General features: G+C 41.4%; 1 protein-coding gene across 2 annotated transcripts in view; it reads right to left on the reverse strand.

The window, feature by feature from the left end:
• Positions 1 to 17,961, reverse strand: part of Kcnq5 (potassium voltage-gated channel subfamily Q member 5) — a 519,189-nt gene that overhangs the window by 85,493 nt on the left and 415,735 nt on the right. For both annotated transcript variants that reach the window (XM_085679420.2, XM_048430486.3), the window contains exon 6: positions 5,618 to 5,728. In XM_085679420.2, the coding sequence (XP_085535546.2) occupies positions 5,618 to 5,728 (111 nt within the window). The remainder of the gene's footprint in view (positions 1 to 5,617; positions 5,729 to 17,961) is intronic.

Consider the following 17,961-nt stretch of genomic DNA (forward strand, 5'->3'; position numbering starts at 1 on the left):
GCTGACTTTTGATGCTTGTTTATATTTTGCTATCTTTTTTGTTTATATTTGTTCATATTTGTAACATTAATGTTTATCTCTCTATCTATCTATCTATCTATCTATCTATCTATCTATCTATATATTTTTGTTTGTTTTTTCGAGACAAGTTTTCTCTGTTGCTTTGGAGCCTGTCCTGGAACTAGCTCTTATAGATCAGGCTGGTCTCGAACTCACAGAGATCCGCCTGCCTCTGCCTCCCAAGTGCTGGAATTAAAGACGTGCATCACAACTGCCTGGCTAAAATATATTTTAGTATTTGTAATATGTTAACAAATGGTGTGGGAGAATTGTCTGTATTCTGTCAATCATGTATTTTAATAAAACACTGATTGGCCAGGCAGGAAGTATAGACAGGTCAGCCAGACAGGAAGTAGAGGCGGGGCAATGAGAATAGGAGAAGGCTAGGGAGGAGGAAGCTCCCTCTGCCATTCCTGCCCAGATCACTGAAGAGGCAACATGTGAGTTGCCATGCTGAGAAAGGTACTGAGCCGTGTGGCTAACATAGATAACGATAATGGATTAATATAAGTTACAAGGACTAATAAGAAGCCTGACCTAATGGGCCAATCAGTTTATAATCTTATAGAGTCCTGTGTGTGATTTTTCTTTGGTGTTTGCCAGCTGTGGGGTACTGGGCGGGACAGAAACCCCAACAAGCCGGCCCCTCATGTTACAAATATTGCAAATATTTTTGCTAATGTCTTTAATGATTGAAGATAGTTAGTAAACATGTGTTTGTGGAATAATTAACATTTCAAGTCAAACGCATCGAGTTGTTGTATTGGAGTTAAACCAGCTGGATATGTGAAAGAATTCAATCTCCATAAAGGTCAATTTCTTCATAATAAAAGCCACTCGTAGCTAGGGTATTCAGCAGGAGGAAGGAGTAAGATCTGAGTGGAAGGTTGCTATGAAGAAGTTAGGTTGGCCTGAAGAAGTTCAGTAGCCTAGGGATGGAGGGAGCTAGAGAGGGGTGAACTATAGTGGAGCTTGGGCTAAGTGGCCTGTTGACCCTGTTAGGAGCATCAGAGACCTTCTGTTGTCAAGGTAACACAGGAAACCATGATCACTGAGTTTCCTGGCTGTAGGACCTTCAAAGAGGAAAGGCTTACAATCCTCTTCAACCTTCTTGTGGTAGTTTGAGTAAGAATACCCCCATAGGTTCTTATATTTGAGTGCATAGTCATCAGGGAGAGGCACTATTGGAGGATTCGAAGGTGTGGCCTTGTTGGAGGAAGTGTGTCACTGGGGGTGGGCTGTGAGGTTGAAAAAGCCAATGCCGGGCCCAGGCTCTCCTTTCTGCTTGGGGATCAGGATGTAGTTAGTTCTCTGTTGCTGTTCCGGTGCCACACTTGCCGCCATGCTCCCTGTCACAGTGACAATGGACTCACCCCCCGAAACTATAAGCAAGCCCCTGATTAAATGCTTTCTTTTATAAGAGTTGCCTTGGGCATGGTGTCTCTTCACAGCAACAAGACAGAACAGTGACTAAGACAGAAGTACCAGGACAGTGGGTATTGCTGTGACAGACCTGACCGTGTTGTTCTGTGGAGGACTGGGAAAGGACTGTGGAACTCTGGCCTGGAAAACCCAATGAATGTTGAGAGCTCAATGAGCTGATCTATAGGAGCTTGGAAGATAAGACTGTTGGGAACAATGCAGTTGATGGAGGCCTGGCTTCTAAAGTCTCAAAGGAGGCAAAGATTCTACTGGACAGTCTGTGGCACCTGGTTATCTGCGGCTGAGGACTCAGCTGTGATTAACAAGAGGAGCAGAGCTACTGAAGTGAAGTCTTTGCTTTGCTGGGACAGTGGATGCTGAGCAGCTGGGAGTGAAGGATCAGCTGTGATTAAGAAGAGACCAGCATCTTTGAAGTGAAGTCCCCTGGGGGAGTGTTTGCTCAGAGTCAGCCAGAGAAGCTGGGCTCCAGAGGCAGCCGAGGTTCCATCTCGTCCTGACAGCCAAACTTGGTAGTGTAAGAGTCACCCAGTTGGTCTTGGTTTTGAAGGCATGGAGCAGGCATGGAGAACAGCTGAGGGGTGGCCCTGTATGACAAGGAGGGACTCTCCAAAGAGAGCCTAGAAGAGGCTACTGGTGAAAGTGTAGCCCAGTTGTACCAAGGGACCCCTTGGGATGGCCACCAACAATAGCAGCAGCCGTGGAGTGGAGCCAGCGGGAGCCTGGAAGACAAGCTGTGTGTGCTCCAGAGGGCAGAGCTGGAGAAATGACCCAGGCTCTGTGGAGGAGCCTGGAAGATCGTGAGTGGAACCCAGACGTTGGCTATTAAATTATTTACACATTTGCAATTTGGTTTCACTTTGTTCAGATTATGACTATACCCTGGCTCTTCACTCTGGAAGTAAGGAAGTACTTTGTTTATTTTTGATTTTATAGGCGTCTGCAGTTAAGATCTTTTGGATTTTAAAACAGATTTTGGACTTTGTAAAAGAGACTGAAGTTTTAAAGTGTTTGAATTTGTAAGACTGTATCACTTTTAAGTTTGAAAATATTTTATATTGTGATATCAATATTAATATGTAATCTTGGGGATGCATAAGAAAAGAAAGGTTGTTGCTTAATGCAAAGTTGTTTGTGTCAAGTTGACAAGGGATCAATTGTGCTGAAGAACTTTATGTTAATTTAATACAAGTTAAAGACCTCTGAGAGGAGGGAAACTCTACTAATTATATTTCCAGAAGATGGGGTTCTAGAGAAGCTTGTAGGACATTGTCGTAATTATTAGCGAGTGATGGGGATTTCCCGGTCCATTATGGGTGGTGCTATCCTTGGGCTGTCCTGGCTTCTATTAGAAAGCAGAGAACAAGCTCTGCTTTAGGGCACCAAGCAGTAAACAGCATCCCTCCACAGCCTCTTCATGAGCTCCTGCCTCCAGGTTCCTGCCCTGTTTGAGTTCCTGCCCTCACTGCTTTTGGTGATCAACAATTATGCATTCTGTGAGTGAGCAAAATAAACCCTTTCTTTCTCAAGGTGCTTTGGTCATGGTTTGGTCTTCAATAGTAACCCTAACAAGGACACTTGCCCGGCAAAATGCTCTCAAAATTTCAATCAGGCTGTGCTGTTAGCAGGAATAGAGGACAAAACTCAGGACCTATGGGGAGACTATGGTCAAACGTTTCACAGCAGAGGCTGGGTTTCATGGCATTGTTAGGGAATGCTCTATTTAGTGCAAACACATTTTACAGATTTCTAACATGGATTAACTTAATTTGCACATAAAAATGGCAACGTTTTATTGGAAACATTCCCATGAATGGCTGCTTAGCCTCTGATCTGTAACCTTATATAACAACATAGTTTGACCTCCCTGGAATGGTTCAGAGTTTCATTATAGAATCCTTGCGTTTCACTGAGAAGGGTTCAGAGGGGACCTGCCTCTGGCTCTAACTGACCCCCAAGTCTTCACACACTTTGAACACTCATCTCTGCTTGCTTCTTGTAGATTTGCACTTCCTGCCCTTGCTGTTAGTCTTCCAACACCTGTTCCCATGCAGTATCTGTTATACTGGCCTCTATTTAACACTCCATTTATCTCCGTGAAATAAAAACAGCAGGTATTTTATGCCATTACTTTTGGGGAATAAACCCAAGATTGCATTTCACTGTTTCCAAAGGTATTTTGCTGCAGGGAATCTGATGATGGATTCTCTCTTCTTTTCTGGATTGTTGAGCCATCTATAGGAACTGACTTTGGGCTGGGGGTGGGAACTCTGTAGACCAGGCTAGAGCCAGGTCTAAGACAGCCAGGGCTACCCAGAGAAACCCTGTCTCAAAAAAAGAAAATAAAACACATCACACAACTACAAGATGTGGATGTGGGAAATTCTGCTCCTGATCTGCCTTATATTAGCATTTTGCATCAGGAAACTTTAGATGTTGCTGCTTTTATAGACAGGTTTCTCTCGGCATATTCCTGGTTGTCCAGGAACTCTCCCAGACTGGCCTTGAACTCAGAGATTTGCCTGCCTCTGAGATCAAAGGCGTGCAGCACCACACACTTCTACAGTTTTGCAAATGAAGGGAAGTGTTTTTGTTTTCTGCATACTAATCACTTGATTTACATTATCACATTGTTCTGCCCAGTACTTATCCGGACTCAATTCTTCCTCCATTATTTCAAGGAAGAAACACACTAAAAAACATAAATCACTGAGCTAAATTGTGTCTCCTCAAGTTCGTGTGTTGCACGTTCTTTAGACTGTGACTTATTTGAAGATAGTGAGGGTCCTCACCAGAGGTCATCTGGGGTTAGGATGACATCATTAGGATGGGTCCAAAGCATACAAATGATGTCCTTATCAGATAATTTAGATATAAATGTTGTAAAGACCCTCTCTACCACAAAGACTGAGGTTTGGAACAGTATTCTCTCTCTCTCTCCAGACTCTCAAAAGGGCCTCACCCTGCTAATATCTGGATCTGGATCTGGATCTGCATATCTGGCCTTCAAGACACCCCACCACCACCACCACCACCCTGCCTCGAGAGAAATTTCTATTGTTGAGGACCTGTAATCTGTGGTATCCTGCCACGGCACTCCTAGCATCGCTCAAACCGAGGTGTGTTCTACAAGTCTGGGCACAGGCTGGGCAGTCTCTTTGCCACGGGTTTGGGCCGTCTGGGCCTGACCCATCTGGCTAGTCAAGAGTGATCCCTGAGTGCGGGAAGAACAGGCGTGCCCTCTAAGGTCACTTGCAGTCAAAGAATAAACACTGAGCACTAAAGTCTGGGGTACCGAAAATCCCCATCTGACCTCCACATGCTCAGCTTTCTCTGGCACGTGATCTCAGGTTTCCGTCTGACAGAGGTTGCACACGGCATGGCCTGCTGCTTGGAGCAAGGATGAGACTGTTTTCCGTAGGTGCACCTGCTGAGGCTGGGTTCTCACCCTTTACTGTTGGCTCCCTGATGCCCAGTTTAGATGGAGCGGGCAAAAATAATGTCCGGAAGGAAGATGTAAACTGTAATGTCATGTTCATTAGCAAAACAAGAGGCTAAAGTTACCAGAGAGTCCAGCTTCGTCCGCTGAAGAAAAACTAGTCAGAAGCTCGGAGGGAGATAAATGTGTTTTTCGTTCTGACCAAATGCAGAAATTGCTCATTAAGAAAAAAAAAATCAATGGCTCTGACACAGGAATAAATCATCTGACACATTTACAAGACTTAAGGTCAGGTGCTTTTCATTCAAGTGTTGGGGAAGAGGAATGAACTCCTGTGCCCATCTGTCTTTCCATTTGTGTACACTATAAAGCAAATTGAAGTAATTAATTTAAATGAAGCTATCTTTAAATCTTTCTAAACACTTCAAATGTATTAGTGGCATGTTGACCAAAAGAATCTGAATTATCGGTTATACAGACTTAGCCGGTATGAAGACTCTGGTCCATATTCTGTCCACCATATACCTGGACGCATTTAGAAAAGTCAACGTTTTATTAGAAGAATCCTATCGGTCAATGAGAGAGATCCATTCCTAAGAACATAGACGTGTGGAGGGTTTGCTCGAGGAAGCCTTGAGGACCCACTTGAAGCTGCTTTCTTGTTGCAAAGATACTCACAGCAGGAAGTGCAAAGAAAGAAATGCCAAGGAGTGCGAAGCCTGCGGAGAGCAATCTTCCCAGCCAAGTTAGGGGCGTTTTGTCTCCATAGCCAATGGTTGTCAGTGTAATCTAGAAACAAAGCCAACAGAACAGCCAGTTTAAGTACTTGAGAAGGAAGTTAGAACCCAGGAATAGGAGGCAAAACACTATTTCCACTAAACCATGACTTGAGAAGTCTTGTTGGCACATCAGTTAGTGTGCTTTGATTTTTTCACGACACATAATAGAACCTCTCTTTGCTCAAGGGAAGGAATATTTGGCCCTCCCTTGCATTACAGTCTTCTGGATTGTCTATGTGCACTCAAAGAAAAGTAATTTGGTTAAAAAGATCATCATCACTAACCTAGAAGAGATAACCCTGTGAATTTACAAGCTAGTACCCCAAACAATGACTTATTCTAATTAAGACTGTTCATCGCTGGCATTTTCTGAAAGCCTTGTATACCTGAACTATGTGTTATGATTTACAGTGGAACAACCATGAAAGGTACATAGTTTTTGTCCGGAGATAATTATGACATAGCAAGAGAGGCAAGACCTATACAAACATCTGAAACAAGACATAGAGCTGTTTAAAAATTCTGATGGGGTCAAGCAACTCCCTGAGGGATTTGAAGGGGTCTGACTGGTACCAGCATGGAAGATGGCTTACCTGGGGTGTGCTGCCATATTGAAGGCTTTGAAGGATGTACCCATCCTTCTGGCTAATAGGCAGAAGTGATAAAGGGGATCTCCAGTGGGCTTCAGAAAGCATAAGCTGTTCAGCTGGACTGACGTTACAGTGGGTTTGAAAAGGAGCGGTGGTTTCTTAACATCAGTTCACTAAAGCTTAAAATTTTCAGTGCCGAGTATATGTACCTAAGCTTTTGGTGAAATTTATCTTTGGCAGCTATTGTAAATGAAATTGTCTTAGCTTCTTAGCCCTCTCCCCCTTCCTTGCTTTCTCTCTCTCTCTGCTTTTCTCTTTCTTCCTTCCTTTTCTCAGTCTTTTTTCCCATTTATCTATCTATCTATCTATCTATCTATCTATCTATCTATCTATCTATCTATTTATTAAAAATTTCCACCTCCTTCTCGCCTCCATTTTCCCTCCCCCTCCCCACCTCCCTCTCCAGTCCTAAGAGCAGTCAGGGTTCCCTGCCCCGTGGGAAGTCCAAGGCCCTCCCCTCTCCATCCAGGTCTATAAAGGTGAGCATCCAAACAAACCAGGCTCGCACAAAGTCAGTGGACTTAGCTCCCAAGGTCCAAATGAGGAGCAGAAGGAGGGAGAACATGACAAAGGAAGTCAGGATCACAAGGGGTGCATTCACCCACTGAGACAGTGGGACTGATCTAATGGGAGCTCACCAAGGCCAGCTGGACTGGGAGTGATGGAGCATGTGATCAAAATGGACACTCTGAATGTGGCTGGCAATGAAGGCTGACTGAGAGGCCAAGGACAATGGCACTGGATTTTTATTCTGCAGCATGGACTGACTTTGTGGGAGCCTGGTTTGTTTGGATGCTCTTTCTCAGTCTTTCTTCTCTTTCTATGTCTTTCTTTCCTCTTCTTCCCTCTCTTTCTTTCTCTCTCCTCCCTCTCTCCCTTTCCTTTTCCTCCCTCCCTCTCTTTCTTTTTTAATTTCATTCTTCTGAGACAGGTCTTTTTTTTTTTTTTTTTAGTTTGTAGGTAGAGCATGTACTTTGTTTTTAAAAAAAATTGTTTTTATTGAGATATATATTTTTGTCCACTCCCCTTCCCTTCTACCCTCTCCCATGATCCCTATGCTCCCAATTTACTCAGGAGATATTATCTTTTTCTACTTCCTATATAGAGTAGATCAATTTATGTCTCTCTTAGGGTTGCTCTTGTAGGTTGCTGTTTTGTCTTATTGACTGTGTCCTTTGCTTTACAGAAGCTTTTCAGTTTCAGGAGGTCCCATTTATTAATCATTTCTCTCAGTGTCTGTAATACTGGAGTTATATTTAGGAAGTGGTCTCCTGTTCCACGTGTTCAAATGTACTTCCCACTTTCTCTTCTATGAGGTTCAGTGTGGTTGGTTTTATGTTGAGTTTTGTGCATGATGATAGATATGGATATATTTTCATTCTTCCACATGTTGATATTTGGTTATGCCAGCACCATTTGTTGAATATATTTTGCTTTTTCTATTTGATTTTTTGGCGCTTTTTTGTCAAAAATCAGGTGTTTGTAGGTATGTGGATTGATATACGGTTCTTTGATTTGATTCCATTGGTCCTCCTGTCTGTTTTTATGCTAATACCAGGCTGTTTTCAGTACTGTAGCTCTGTAGTAGAGTTTGAAGTCGGGGATTGTGTTGCCTCCAGAAGTTCCTTTATAGTACATGACTGTTTTGGCTATACTTTTTCTTTTCCATATGAAGTTGAGCACCATTCTTTTGAGGTCTGTGAAGAATTTGCTGGAATTTTGGATCTGTAGATTGCTCTCACTGAGACTGCCATTTTTACTATGTTAATTCTACCTATCCAAGAGCATGGAGATCTTTCCATTCTATGGTGTCTTCTTCAATTTCTTTCTTTAAAGATTTAAAGTTCTTGCTGAGACAGGGTCTATCTGTGTAGCTCTGGCTGTCCTGGAGCTCACTATGTAAACCAGGCTAGCTTGAAACTTACAGAGTACAGTCTGTCTCTGACTTTCAGGATTAAAAGGGTGTGCCACCATTCCCAGACTGAATTAGTTTATTTTTTCTAACAAGTTTATGCGTGTGGGTGTGTGTACAGGTATGTGTGCCTGTGCATGTATGGGTGTTCATATACAGGTGTGTGCATGGGTGTGAATGATCTGTAGTTCTTCAGTCATAAGATTCTGTCATCAGCAAACAGTTAGTCTCTCATTTCTGCCTTTCTGATCTGAATCATTTATTTCTTTCTCTCCCTAATTGCCCTGGAAAGGACTTCCCATACTATCTTCTCTTTTAAGTTTTATAAGTACTCATCTTTAAATATGTATGGGCAGACCATTGGGGTGGGTATCACCACATGAAAATAGAGGTCAGAGGACAACTTGCTGAAGTTGGTTTTCTACCTCTACCATGTGGGTGCCTGAAGTCAAACTCACCTTGTCACGCTTGGCAGCAAGTTCTTTTCCTTGCTGAACCATGTCATATACCTCCCATGCACTACTATTTTCTTTTCAAAATAATCAAAAAGGATTTTATTTCTATCAATTGGGTATGTACACATTTGGATATATGCTAGTGAGTGCATATATCCTTATTTCCCACGTCACTGGACCTATCAGCGATTTCTGCTGATTCTGGGTACCACACTACAAATTCATCCCTATCTTCGGTCATCCCTGGCTCCTTGGAAGGCCAAGGCAGATATACTAGCTTCTACCTGTTCTGTTTGGTTTTGTTTCTCTTTTCCTTTAGTTATTTTTCCATATATCTAAAATGGATGACATTTTCTCACTCCCCTCTAATAAAATATTTCAATGGTTCTCTCTTTGAGTTCGGAAAAAGTCCTGTCTCCTGACCATGGTCACATGATCTGGTCTCTGCAGACAGAGGTCATACTACTCTTGCATTTGTTTGGTGTATTTTAATGATGGCACTTCGGGAAGGAGTATTTGGGAGAAGACCTAAAAGACAGAAAGGAGCCCTGGGAAGATTAAATAAAGGGGGATTTTCACTGATAGAACAGCATGTGTAAAAAGACCACCAGGACTATCCTGAGTCAAAAGTATTCTCGCTTGTTTGAGGGAATGGAATGATTTCCTTTCTGGAAAAGATTTCATAGATTTCTAGGACTCCAGCAGTGACCTGATAGTGTGGTATGGTAAGATGACTTGTTTTACCATGCCATATCTTTTCCATATTGCAACCGCCATGACACAGAGTATATCTCAGCAGCTTTAGTCATAAGGGAAGTTAGCGGCTACTAATTATAGTATGCAGTGAGCATACTGATTTGGGATGCTTTTAAAAAGCACTGATTTTAGAAATACTAAGCCTAATTGTGGGATGTTTCTATGACAGAAACAATGAACAAGGCATCCCTTTAAAATGCCAGTCTCTTTAGAACAGAAATCCAACAACAAATTAATAGTATAGTTCCTCCTTTCAGATGCCCCGGCAACCCCTGAGTTGTATAATTCCTCATCAGCTCTTTATGCACACAGGGCATTAGGATGCAAGGCTTGAGCGCAGTGGTAACAGAGCTGGAATCAGCTCCAACGCCTCTGTGCATTCTGGGTGAGTCATGCCGGTGGCTCATTGTTGTATACAGGCTTGGTGGGTGGGGGTGACAGGGACTCTTGGGTGGGTTCAGGATGATACAGGAGAACTAAAGTGTGGTTGTCTGATAGGTTCTGATTTTATTAAGACATTCTGGGTAATTCCTGAGTGAAAGAGTGTCATTTTCTTCTGATACTTACAATGTTAAAAGTGAATCACAGTCTATTAGAGGTTTGTTTTGCATAGCAAATACATTTTTAAAGGAATGAGCTGGATTATAGTGCAGCATAATCAATAAAAAGTCTTCTACTGAGAAAGCCCTGTTATTTTTTGTAGTTGGGATCATTTTCTGATAGCATATTAATATGTGATAATACACAGAGACACCTTTTTTTCTCCCCTAGCTGGGAAACAAAACCCAAGGCCTCTCTCATATAGGCAAATGCTCTGTCTCTGAGGCATCTCCTCAGCTTCAGAGAAAGCTCTGTAATCAAAACTTCTATGGCAGATACTTGTCTACTTAGAAGTTTGATTATAATCCATCATTACAAAACTATATATATATATATGAATATATATATATACACACACACAAAAAAAATAAATGTTTTATTGCTCCCTAAAACACATACAGGTATATTCATCTCCAAACATTCTTTGTGAAGAATTGGGATTCTACTTCATATCTTTATCTGCATAAATCTCACTTATGTTGCATCAATTTTTGATGTTATTATAAGTTATGTTTTTAAAAGATTTATTTATTTTATGCAAGTAAGTATCTTGACAGCACATATACATGTATGTATATGTATCACATGTGTGCCTTGTATCCTTAGAGAGCAGAAGAGTTCAGATTTGCTGAAAGTAAAGTTACAGAAAGTTGTGAGTAACTAGGCAAGTACTGGAAAGTAAACCCAGGCCCTCTGCAAGAACAACAGGTGGTCTAAATCACTTATCTCCCACCAAGTTATGTTTATTTCTATTTATTTGTTTGCTTGGGTGTAGCATGAGCTCACCCCATGTAGCAAGCTAAATATAGAGAATCTCTAGATTGTACGTTTTCCCCTCAATAGAGCTGTGTGTTCACACTTGGTTTTAGAGTAATAATACTGTAGCATTTTGCATTTTTGAGCTCCAAGACAACATTCTATCACATTTTCACAAACCTTCCATCTGTGTGTACCATGTATGATCAGTGTGCTGGCTAGCTTTGTATCAGTGTGATTATTGTGAACTAGAGTATTCGAGGGGAGGGAAACTCAGTTGGGAAAATGCCTATATATATATAGACTAGGCTGTAGGCAAACCTGTTTCTTTATTAACAATTTGTGGGGAATCGTCCAGCCTACTGTAGACTCGTCCCACCCCTGGGCTGGTGGTCTTGGGCTCTATAAGAAAGCAGACTGAGCAAGCCAATAACAGCGCTCATCCTCTGTTAATATGCCCATGTTGCATGGGACTGTTGGGCCAGCACTCAGATGAGTCGGTATAGAGAAGGTAAATTAGAAGACCATCCATTCAAATTCCCAATGAATGGTTTTATGAGCAGACAAATACATAGAACACAACTTCCAAGTAGTATAATTCTAATGCTTAGAGATCATCAAACTTTAAGTTTACTCTAAGAAACTGATGAATTGCTGGGAGCAAAGTGGCACATACCAGTAACTGTGAGGCTGAGGTAGGGGTATGGCAGAGAGTTCAAGGTCAGAGTGAGCTAAGTTTCAAGATCCTATCTTGAAAAACAACGAGTAAGAAAAATTAAAAAAAAAAAACAAAACAATCAAGCAAATAATAACTCGAATAAAGTTAAAAATTCTTACAAAAACTCTTTGGTGTCCCTTTCCAAGCTATTTTAGGCTGAATGACACTTTCTGAGTCGAGAAGGCTCTGCCTGTCCCCACAGCTCACAATCTGTCATGGAATGTGGCAGATGCAATCTGTGGTGTAGAATAGCAGGTTGACCAGGGTCAGAGGGCACACGGATCACTTTCCCTCTTGCCGGTCTTTGGCAGGCCTCAGGTGGTGGTAGTTTGGGCCACCTCTTCAGCTCTGTTTACTGCAAGTGACCGAGCAGATGAGCACAGCCCAGGTAAGTTCTTCCTGTGTGTTGTACACACCAATTTGCAGTCATCCAACTAAGAAGACACCTTTGTGAAAGTCTGTGCTCTGAAAATTTTGACTTAAAGGTGTGATTCCGTGTAGTGGAGTTGAAGGTACCTTATAATGTGTAGCAATCAAATTCTTTGTCAGGAACAGCACTCTAAAACAAATGCCAATTCTGGTAGAAATTTCTTTTCTTTTTTTTTTTTTAAAATTTATGACTTATTTATCTTTATTTTATGTGCATAGGTATGAAGGTGTCAGATGCCCTGGAACTGGATTTTCAGACAGTTGTGAGCTGCCATGTGGGTGCTGGGAATTGAACCTGGATCCTCTGGAAGAGCAGTCAATGCTCTTAACCACTGAGCCATTTCTCCAGCCCATTGGTAGAAATTTCTTGATTAAAAAAAAAAGGATGGAATGTCAGAGGTCAGCCTGGTGGTTCTTGTCTATACTCCTAGTACCCAGGGAGTTGAGGTAGGTAGATCATGAGTTCTAGGCTAACCTGAGCTACCTATTAAGAATCTGTCTCAGAAATGAGATGGTTCAGCTGGCAACCATGCTTCCAGCATAAACCTTATAACTTGAGTCTGATCCACAGATGCTAAATTTAAAAGTCAGATGCAGAGTCCCATGTCTGTAATTCCCATAGCCCTATGGAATGACAGGGTTGCAGACAGGAGAATCACCTGGAAATAAATAAGCAAATCTATATTTTGTCAATATGACTTTTTCTATTATATGTATAGGAAATGATTGCCTAATTGCTATCTCCAGGTACTAGAGAGATGCCTAAGTAGATAAGAGAGACTGCTACACAAGGATGAGGACCTGAGTTCAAACCCCCAGGGCCCACGTGAAAATATATGGGTGGCTGTATATACCTGTAAGCCCATAGCTGTGTAGGCTGGAGACAGGGGGATTACTGTGACTCCCTGGCCACCAGCCTAGCTCCAGATTTAGTGTGAGATCCTGTGTCAAGGAACTACTGAGCTGAATACCTGGTACCCTCCACTAGCTTCCACACGCACAAGGGTTCCTATACCCACATATATGTCCACCCACATACACAGGAAATAAAACAAACACTAATGCAAATCCCAGTGTTGGGCCTGGAACTCATGTCCATGGAGTGTATTTCCTCCCTTTTTAAAACAGCGTGTATCAATGCCTATAGAATAATATTATCAAAAACAAGGGTACAGACACGGGTATGGGATGACATTCTTAAAGGACCAGGATTCTCAATGGAGAATTTCCTCAAGAGCCTTCAGCACGGTATGCTCCATAAACACATTCTGTCCAGGTAAGTGTGAGTCTTAGAGGTGCTTAGGGCAGGGTTGGGGTGGCTGGCTGGGTGTTGGGTGTATGGTAGCTGAGAATGCTCTTGAGTCATTAAGAGCTGCTATGTTGATTCTCTTGGGCTAAATAAAGCTTTGATAGCTTTAGGTAATACATTGACAGTAAAAAAAAAAAAAAAAACAGTCATTTACTTTAACTCCGTGGACTGGTACTAATTTAGGAAATGATACTTTGTACAACGATGCAGAAAACAGTCTTATGGGTGAATCCAAAGTAAGGAGAGCTGATTCTCTGAAGGTCGACATAGCATTATCAAGGACATTGGTGCCCGTGCTCATTTCCCATGCATCTTAACTTTCGCATTGCCGTGGGATGTGAGACACGTTGAGCACACCATACACTAGACTGCATATAGAAGCCGTCTGCATGACTTGCCTTGTGAAAGCTTGTAAGATTATTGGCATGGATTCCGAGACTTGACTTGGTTGATATAAATTCTTCTGTAAGTCTGACATAATCTCTTCAAGGACACAATCTCAAATGGAATCTGCCTTCAGATGCCATTCGACCTGCCGTTAGATAGTATAGTCCTTCTATCTGCTGTTCTACACATTACAAAATGTAACACCAGCTTCGTTGCAAAATGAACAGTAAATAATAAAAAGTGTTCTTCAAGGACAGGCCATTCTTGGAAAAAAATTACTTCAGGAAAACCCGACCTGAAGTTATTTCAGAATAAATCTAAAGTGAATCAAAGGTGAAAAAAAAATAACAAGAATGGAGGAGATAATAATAGAAAATAACTTCAGAAATTCTATTCTTAAATTATTTCTGAATAAATCTGTGGCAACTGAAAAAGAAGAAAATGGTGCTAAGAATAAAAAAAAATATTATCTCGTGGAGCTCGGGTTAGCATTCAGAAGACCCTGATTCCAGGAGCAAGGAGCATCTCAGCTTGGATTGGTCTCTTCACTCCCCCTCCACTGCCTGCAGCATCGTCCCTTTCAGCCACCACTGTGGAGCCCAGAAACCTTTTCCTCACAACCTCCAATTCCCAAGTCTCCTCTCTGCTTACACTGTGTGTCTGCAATGAAGAATACAGCTCTCCTTCATTCCATTTGGGCAGATACTTGTACTGAACATTTTTAAGAGCAATGTCCACACTCCAAACAGCTACCATCCGTGTCTGTGAACCTGTTGTGGTCTTGGCACCGGCGCTCATGTATCTGTTATTTCATATAGTGAGGTGGGCACATAGTTTGTTCTTTAGCATGGAACTGTGTTCAGGGATCATATTTGAATATTGCATTCACCACTGCTGATCACATTCCTGCATCCCTAAAAGTTGATGATGGTGACAGCCCTCCCTTTCTAAAGCAAGGACCTTTTTTTTTTTTAATACTTGGAATTTACTGGGGCACTATGTTTCTGGATGGAACACAGATCGAATTCAGATATTTTATGTTGACACTTTGGACTCCCACTAAAGATATTTTCCCTTTGTCTAAAGCCTAGAACGAATAAACACTCCAGTATAGGGTGGTCTCATTTTCCCATCGAATCTAGATACTCCAGAGTTATTAAGGCACATGCAACATGAACAATTTCAATTACAATTATCCCAACAAACTTTCCACAGAAGTCTTCAGTGACACATAGTAACTGGTGCAATAATCTAAATTTATTTAACACTAAGATCTAATATACCCTGTTTTTGTGATGAATAGAAATAATAAGCCCTCTTATTTACTTTTCATGTTTTTTCAAGCATCAGACAACTCCATTAATGAGTCAGCCAATATAAACAAAACTGCTTTAGAGTTACAAGCCCTTATTTTCATTCCTCGAAGCTTGGCATGTTGGAAGATCTTTTTATTTTTCACTCTGATTATCAGGGCTGGATTTTTTTAAATGGAAACATAATTAGGCCATTCAGAAACCTGTAAAGAACAGGTTAAACACCAGTCAAAACAGTTTTACTGAAGTGGAAATCATTGAAAATACGCTGCTTCTTGCTGCAAATCACAGATATGACCTTTGAAAGCCTGCCTTGTGCATCTCTCTGGAGGAGAAGCTCGCTGGTGACTAAGTGAGAGTATATTAAGAGTTTCCCACACACCGTTTAGCACACAATACAGCAATTTGTATTGGTAATAAGGAGAAAAAGAAGAATAATGGAAAGAGAGAGAAAAAGCTGCCAGACTTAATTCACCAGCAACTGCATCTCAAAGGGAAAAAGGTGCCCCTGAGTATTGCAATTAATTGAAATATATTTGAATTATCCACGAGAAGCAAACACTAAACCTGAATCCAGATTGCTGGAAACAGGCTGGGATATAGGTTGCTTTCCCTCACTCATATGAAAACCCACCCATTTTCTCAGTTTGCATGTTATTGTTCCATGAGTAACAGGTTTTCATTTCCTCTCTACATATTAGAGGTATTTCAAGAATGTCAGGTCTCCTTCTGATTTCTATCCTTCTTTCAAAATGCAGAATGTCTCTTGTATGGAGGGAGGAAGAGCTGGAAATGAAGCCATTTTGGTAAGTTAATATTGTGAGTAAACATTCAAAATGATGAGTTTCATTATGGCATTCCCTTTCTTTTATTATTTGGCACGTCTCATACTTACATGTCATTGTATTCTGTTCTTATTCATTCCTCTTTCTAATTCCTCTGACACCCCAGCTGTGTCACTTTCTGTGGCCATCTTCCTCCCCACAAGCAGCCCCCACTTTGGCTCTCACGTCACACGTATTCCATTCCTCTCTCTTCTCCCTAGCATTCAAATCCAATCTCTTTCTCCCCTCCATGATTCTGTTTCTACTTTCATTAGTTTAAGGCTCCACGTGTGTGTGTGTGTGTGTGTGTGTGTGTGTGTGTGTGTGTGTGTGCGCGCACACACATGTATGCGCACACATTTCTAGCTAGACTTCCCACATTAGAGAAAGTGTGCACTGTCTGCTTTTCTGCATGTGGCTTACTTAACCGGCTATGATGATCTCCATTTGTGTTCACTTTCCTACAGATGTCATGTTTACATTTTCCTTTGGGGCAGAAAAAATAATCCACATTCATCCTGTTTCATGGGGTCGAGGGTGCTCATGAGTATGTGCATATACATCCACACATACTCATTTATATCTAGACTCCCTATCTCAGAGAAATCATGCACATCTACTTTGATTCTGTTTCTTAGGGACCACAAAGAGTGCAGCAATAAACACGAGTGTGCATGTGTGTCCAAGGTGTGTTGATTTAAAGTTCCTGCATATATACCTGGTCATGATATAGTCCTCTTTTTAGTTTGTTGACAAAATTCCACAGTGATATCCACAGTGGCTATTCAGCATACATTTCATGCAACAGTGTCTCTCTCTGACCCTTCCCCCCATCCCCCTATCTTCCCCAGCATACACTGCCATTTGCTTCCTTGATGACAGTCAATCTGACAGAGGTGAGAAAATCCCCCGGCATTGTACATTTTCTCTATGGCTAAGTTTTGAACGTTTCTTTCAAGTATCTATTGGCTATTTGTATTACTTCTTTTGAGAAGTGTCTGTCTAGTTCATCAGCTCATTTACTGACTGGATGGAATTTTGGTGTTGAATTTTTGCAGTTTATGTATTTTGGATATTGATTTGCTGACTGATGCGCACTCAGCAAAGATTTTCCTCTCATTGCGTAACCTGTCTTTTTACCTAATGGTTCGGGAAACCAATCTATTAATATAATAGACTACTCTGTCACCAGCAACATAATCTTGGAGATGTGTTCTGATAAGGTTTCTTATTTGTTTGTCGAGACAGGGCTTTTTTTTGTGTAACAGTTTTGGCTGTCGTGGAACTCGCTCTGTAGAACAGACTGGCTTTGAACTCTCAGAGATCCTGCTTCTGCTTCTTGAGTGCTGGGATTAAATGCATATGCCACCATTGTCTGGACCTGATATTATTTTTAAAAGCCTAAAATTCAGAAGAATTTATTTCTAATTTTTATTTAATCACTACTATACAACCAAGACATTGATCAAGTTCTGCTTAATTTAGTCCTGAAAAATTCTCATTGTCTCAGACAGGACCCAGTCTTCATGAATGGCCTTTGGACAAGGAGTGGATTAATAGACAAGCCTGACTTCCATCTGGCTCCATGAAGGGTAAACACAAACCCCCCAGTGCTTCAGGGATAGTTTAAGATGATGCTATGTTCTTAGTTCAGCAAACAGCTGGCTAGCACTCAGGAGGCATTAAGGGTGGTTTGAAAGTGAATTTTCCTTTGTGGAGTAAAAGGAGTGGAAAATTTTCACGTAAGTGGGAAAAGGGTGCTCTTTAGGGAGAAGGAGGGAGGGAAACACAGAAGATAATGGCAGGAGGGTCAAGGGGAATAGCCGCATGCAATTTGTCTGAGAGAAGAAATAAGAAAACGAAGGGGTTTTAAGGAAAGAAGGTAAATACAGAAAAAGGAGGGCTGGGTAAAATACCAATAAGGATTTTGAAGAAGCCACAAGGAAGCACACTGTTAATAATTTAGCTACAAGAAACCTGTAGCACATGTAATTCCATGTATATAAATATACATACAGGATTTTAATGATCTTTTCTCATCTGGGACTAAGGTGCTCCCTCCAGATGCCAAAGATTGCATCACAAAAGCTTCAGTAACAGATATGAGAAAGCTCTCTTTTTAGCTGTTGAATAG

This window comes from Myodes glareolus, chromosome 18 (assembly GCF_982192425.1).
Source record: "Myodes glareolus chromosome 18, mMyoGla1.1, whole genome shotgun sequence".
Classification (NCBI taxonomy): Eukaryota; Metazoa; Chordata; class Mammalia; order Rodentia; family Cricetidae; genus Myodes; species Myodes glareolus.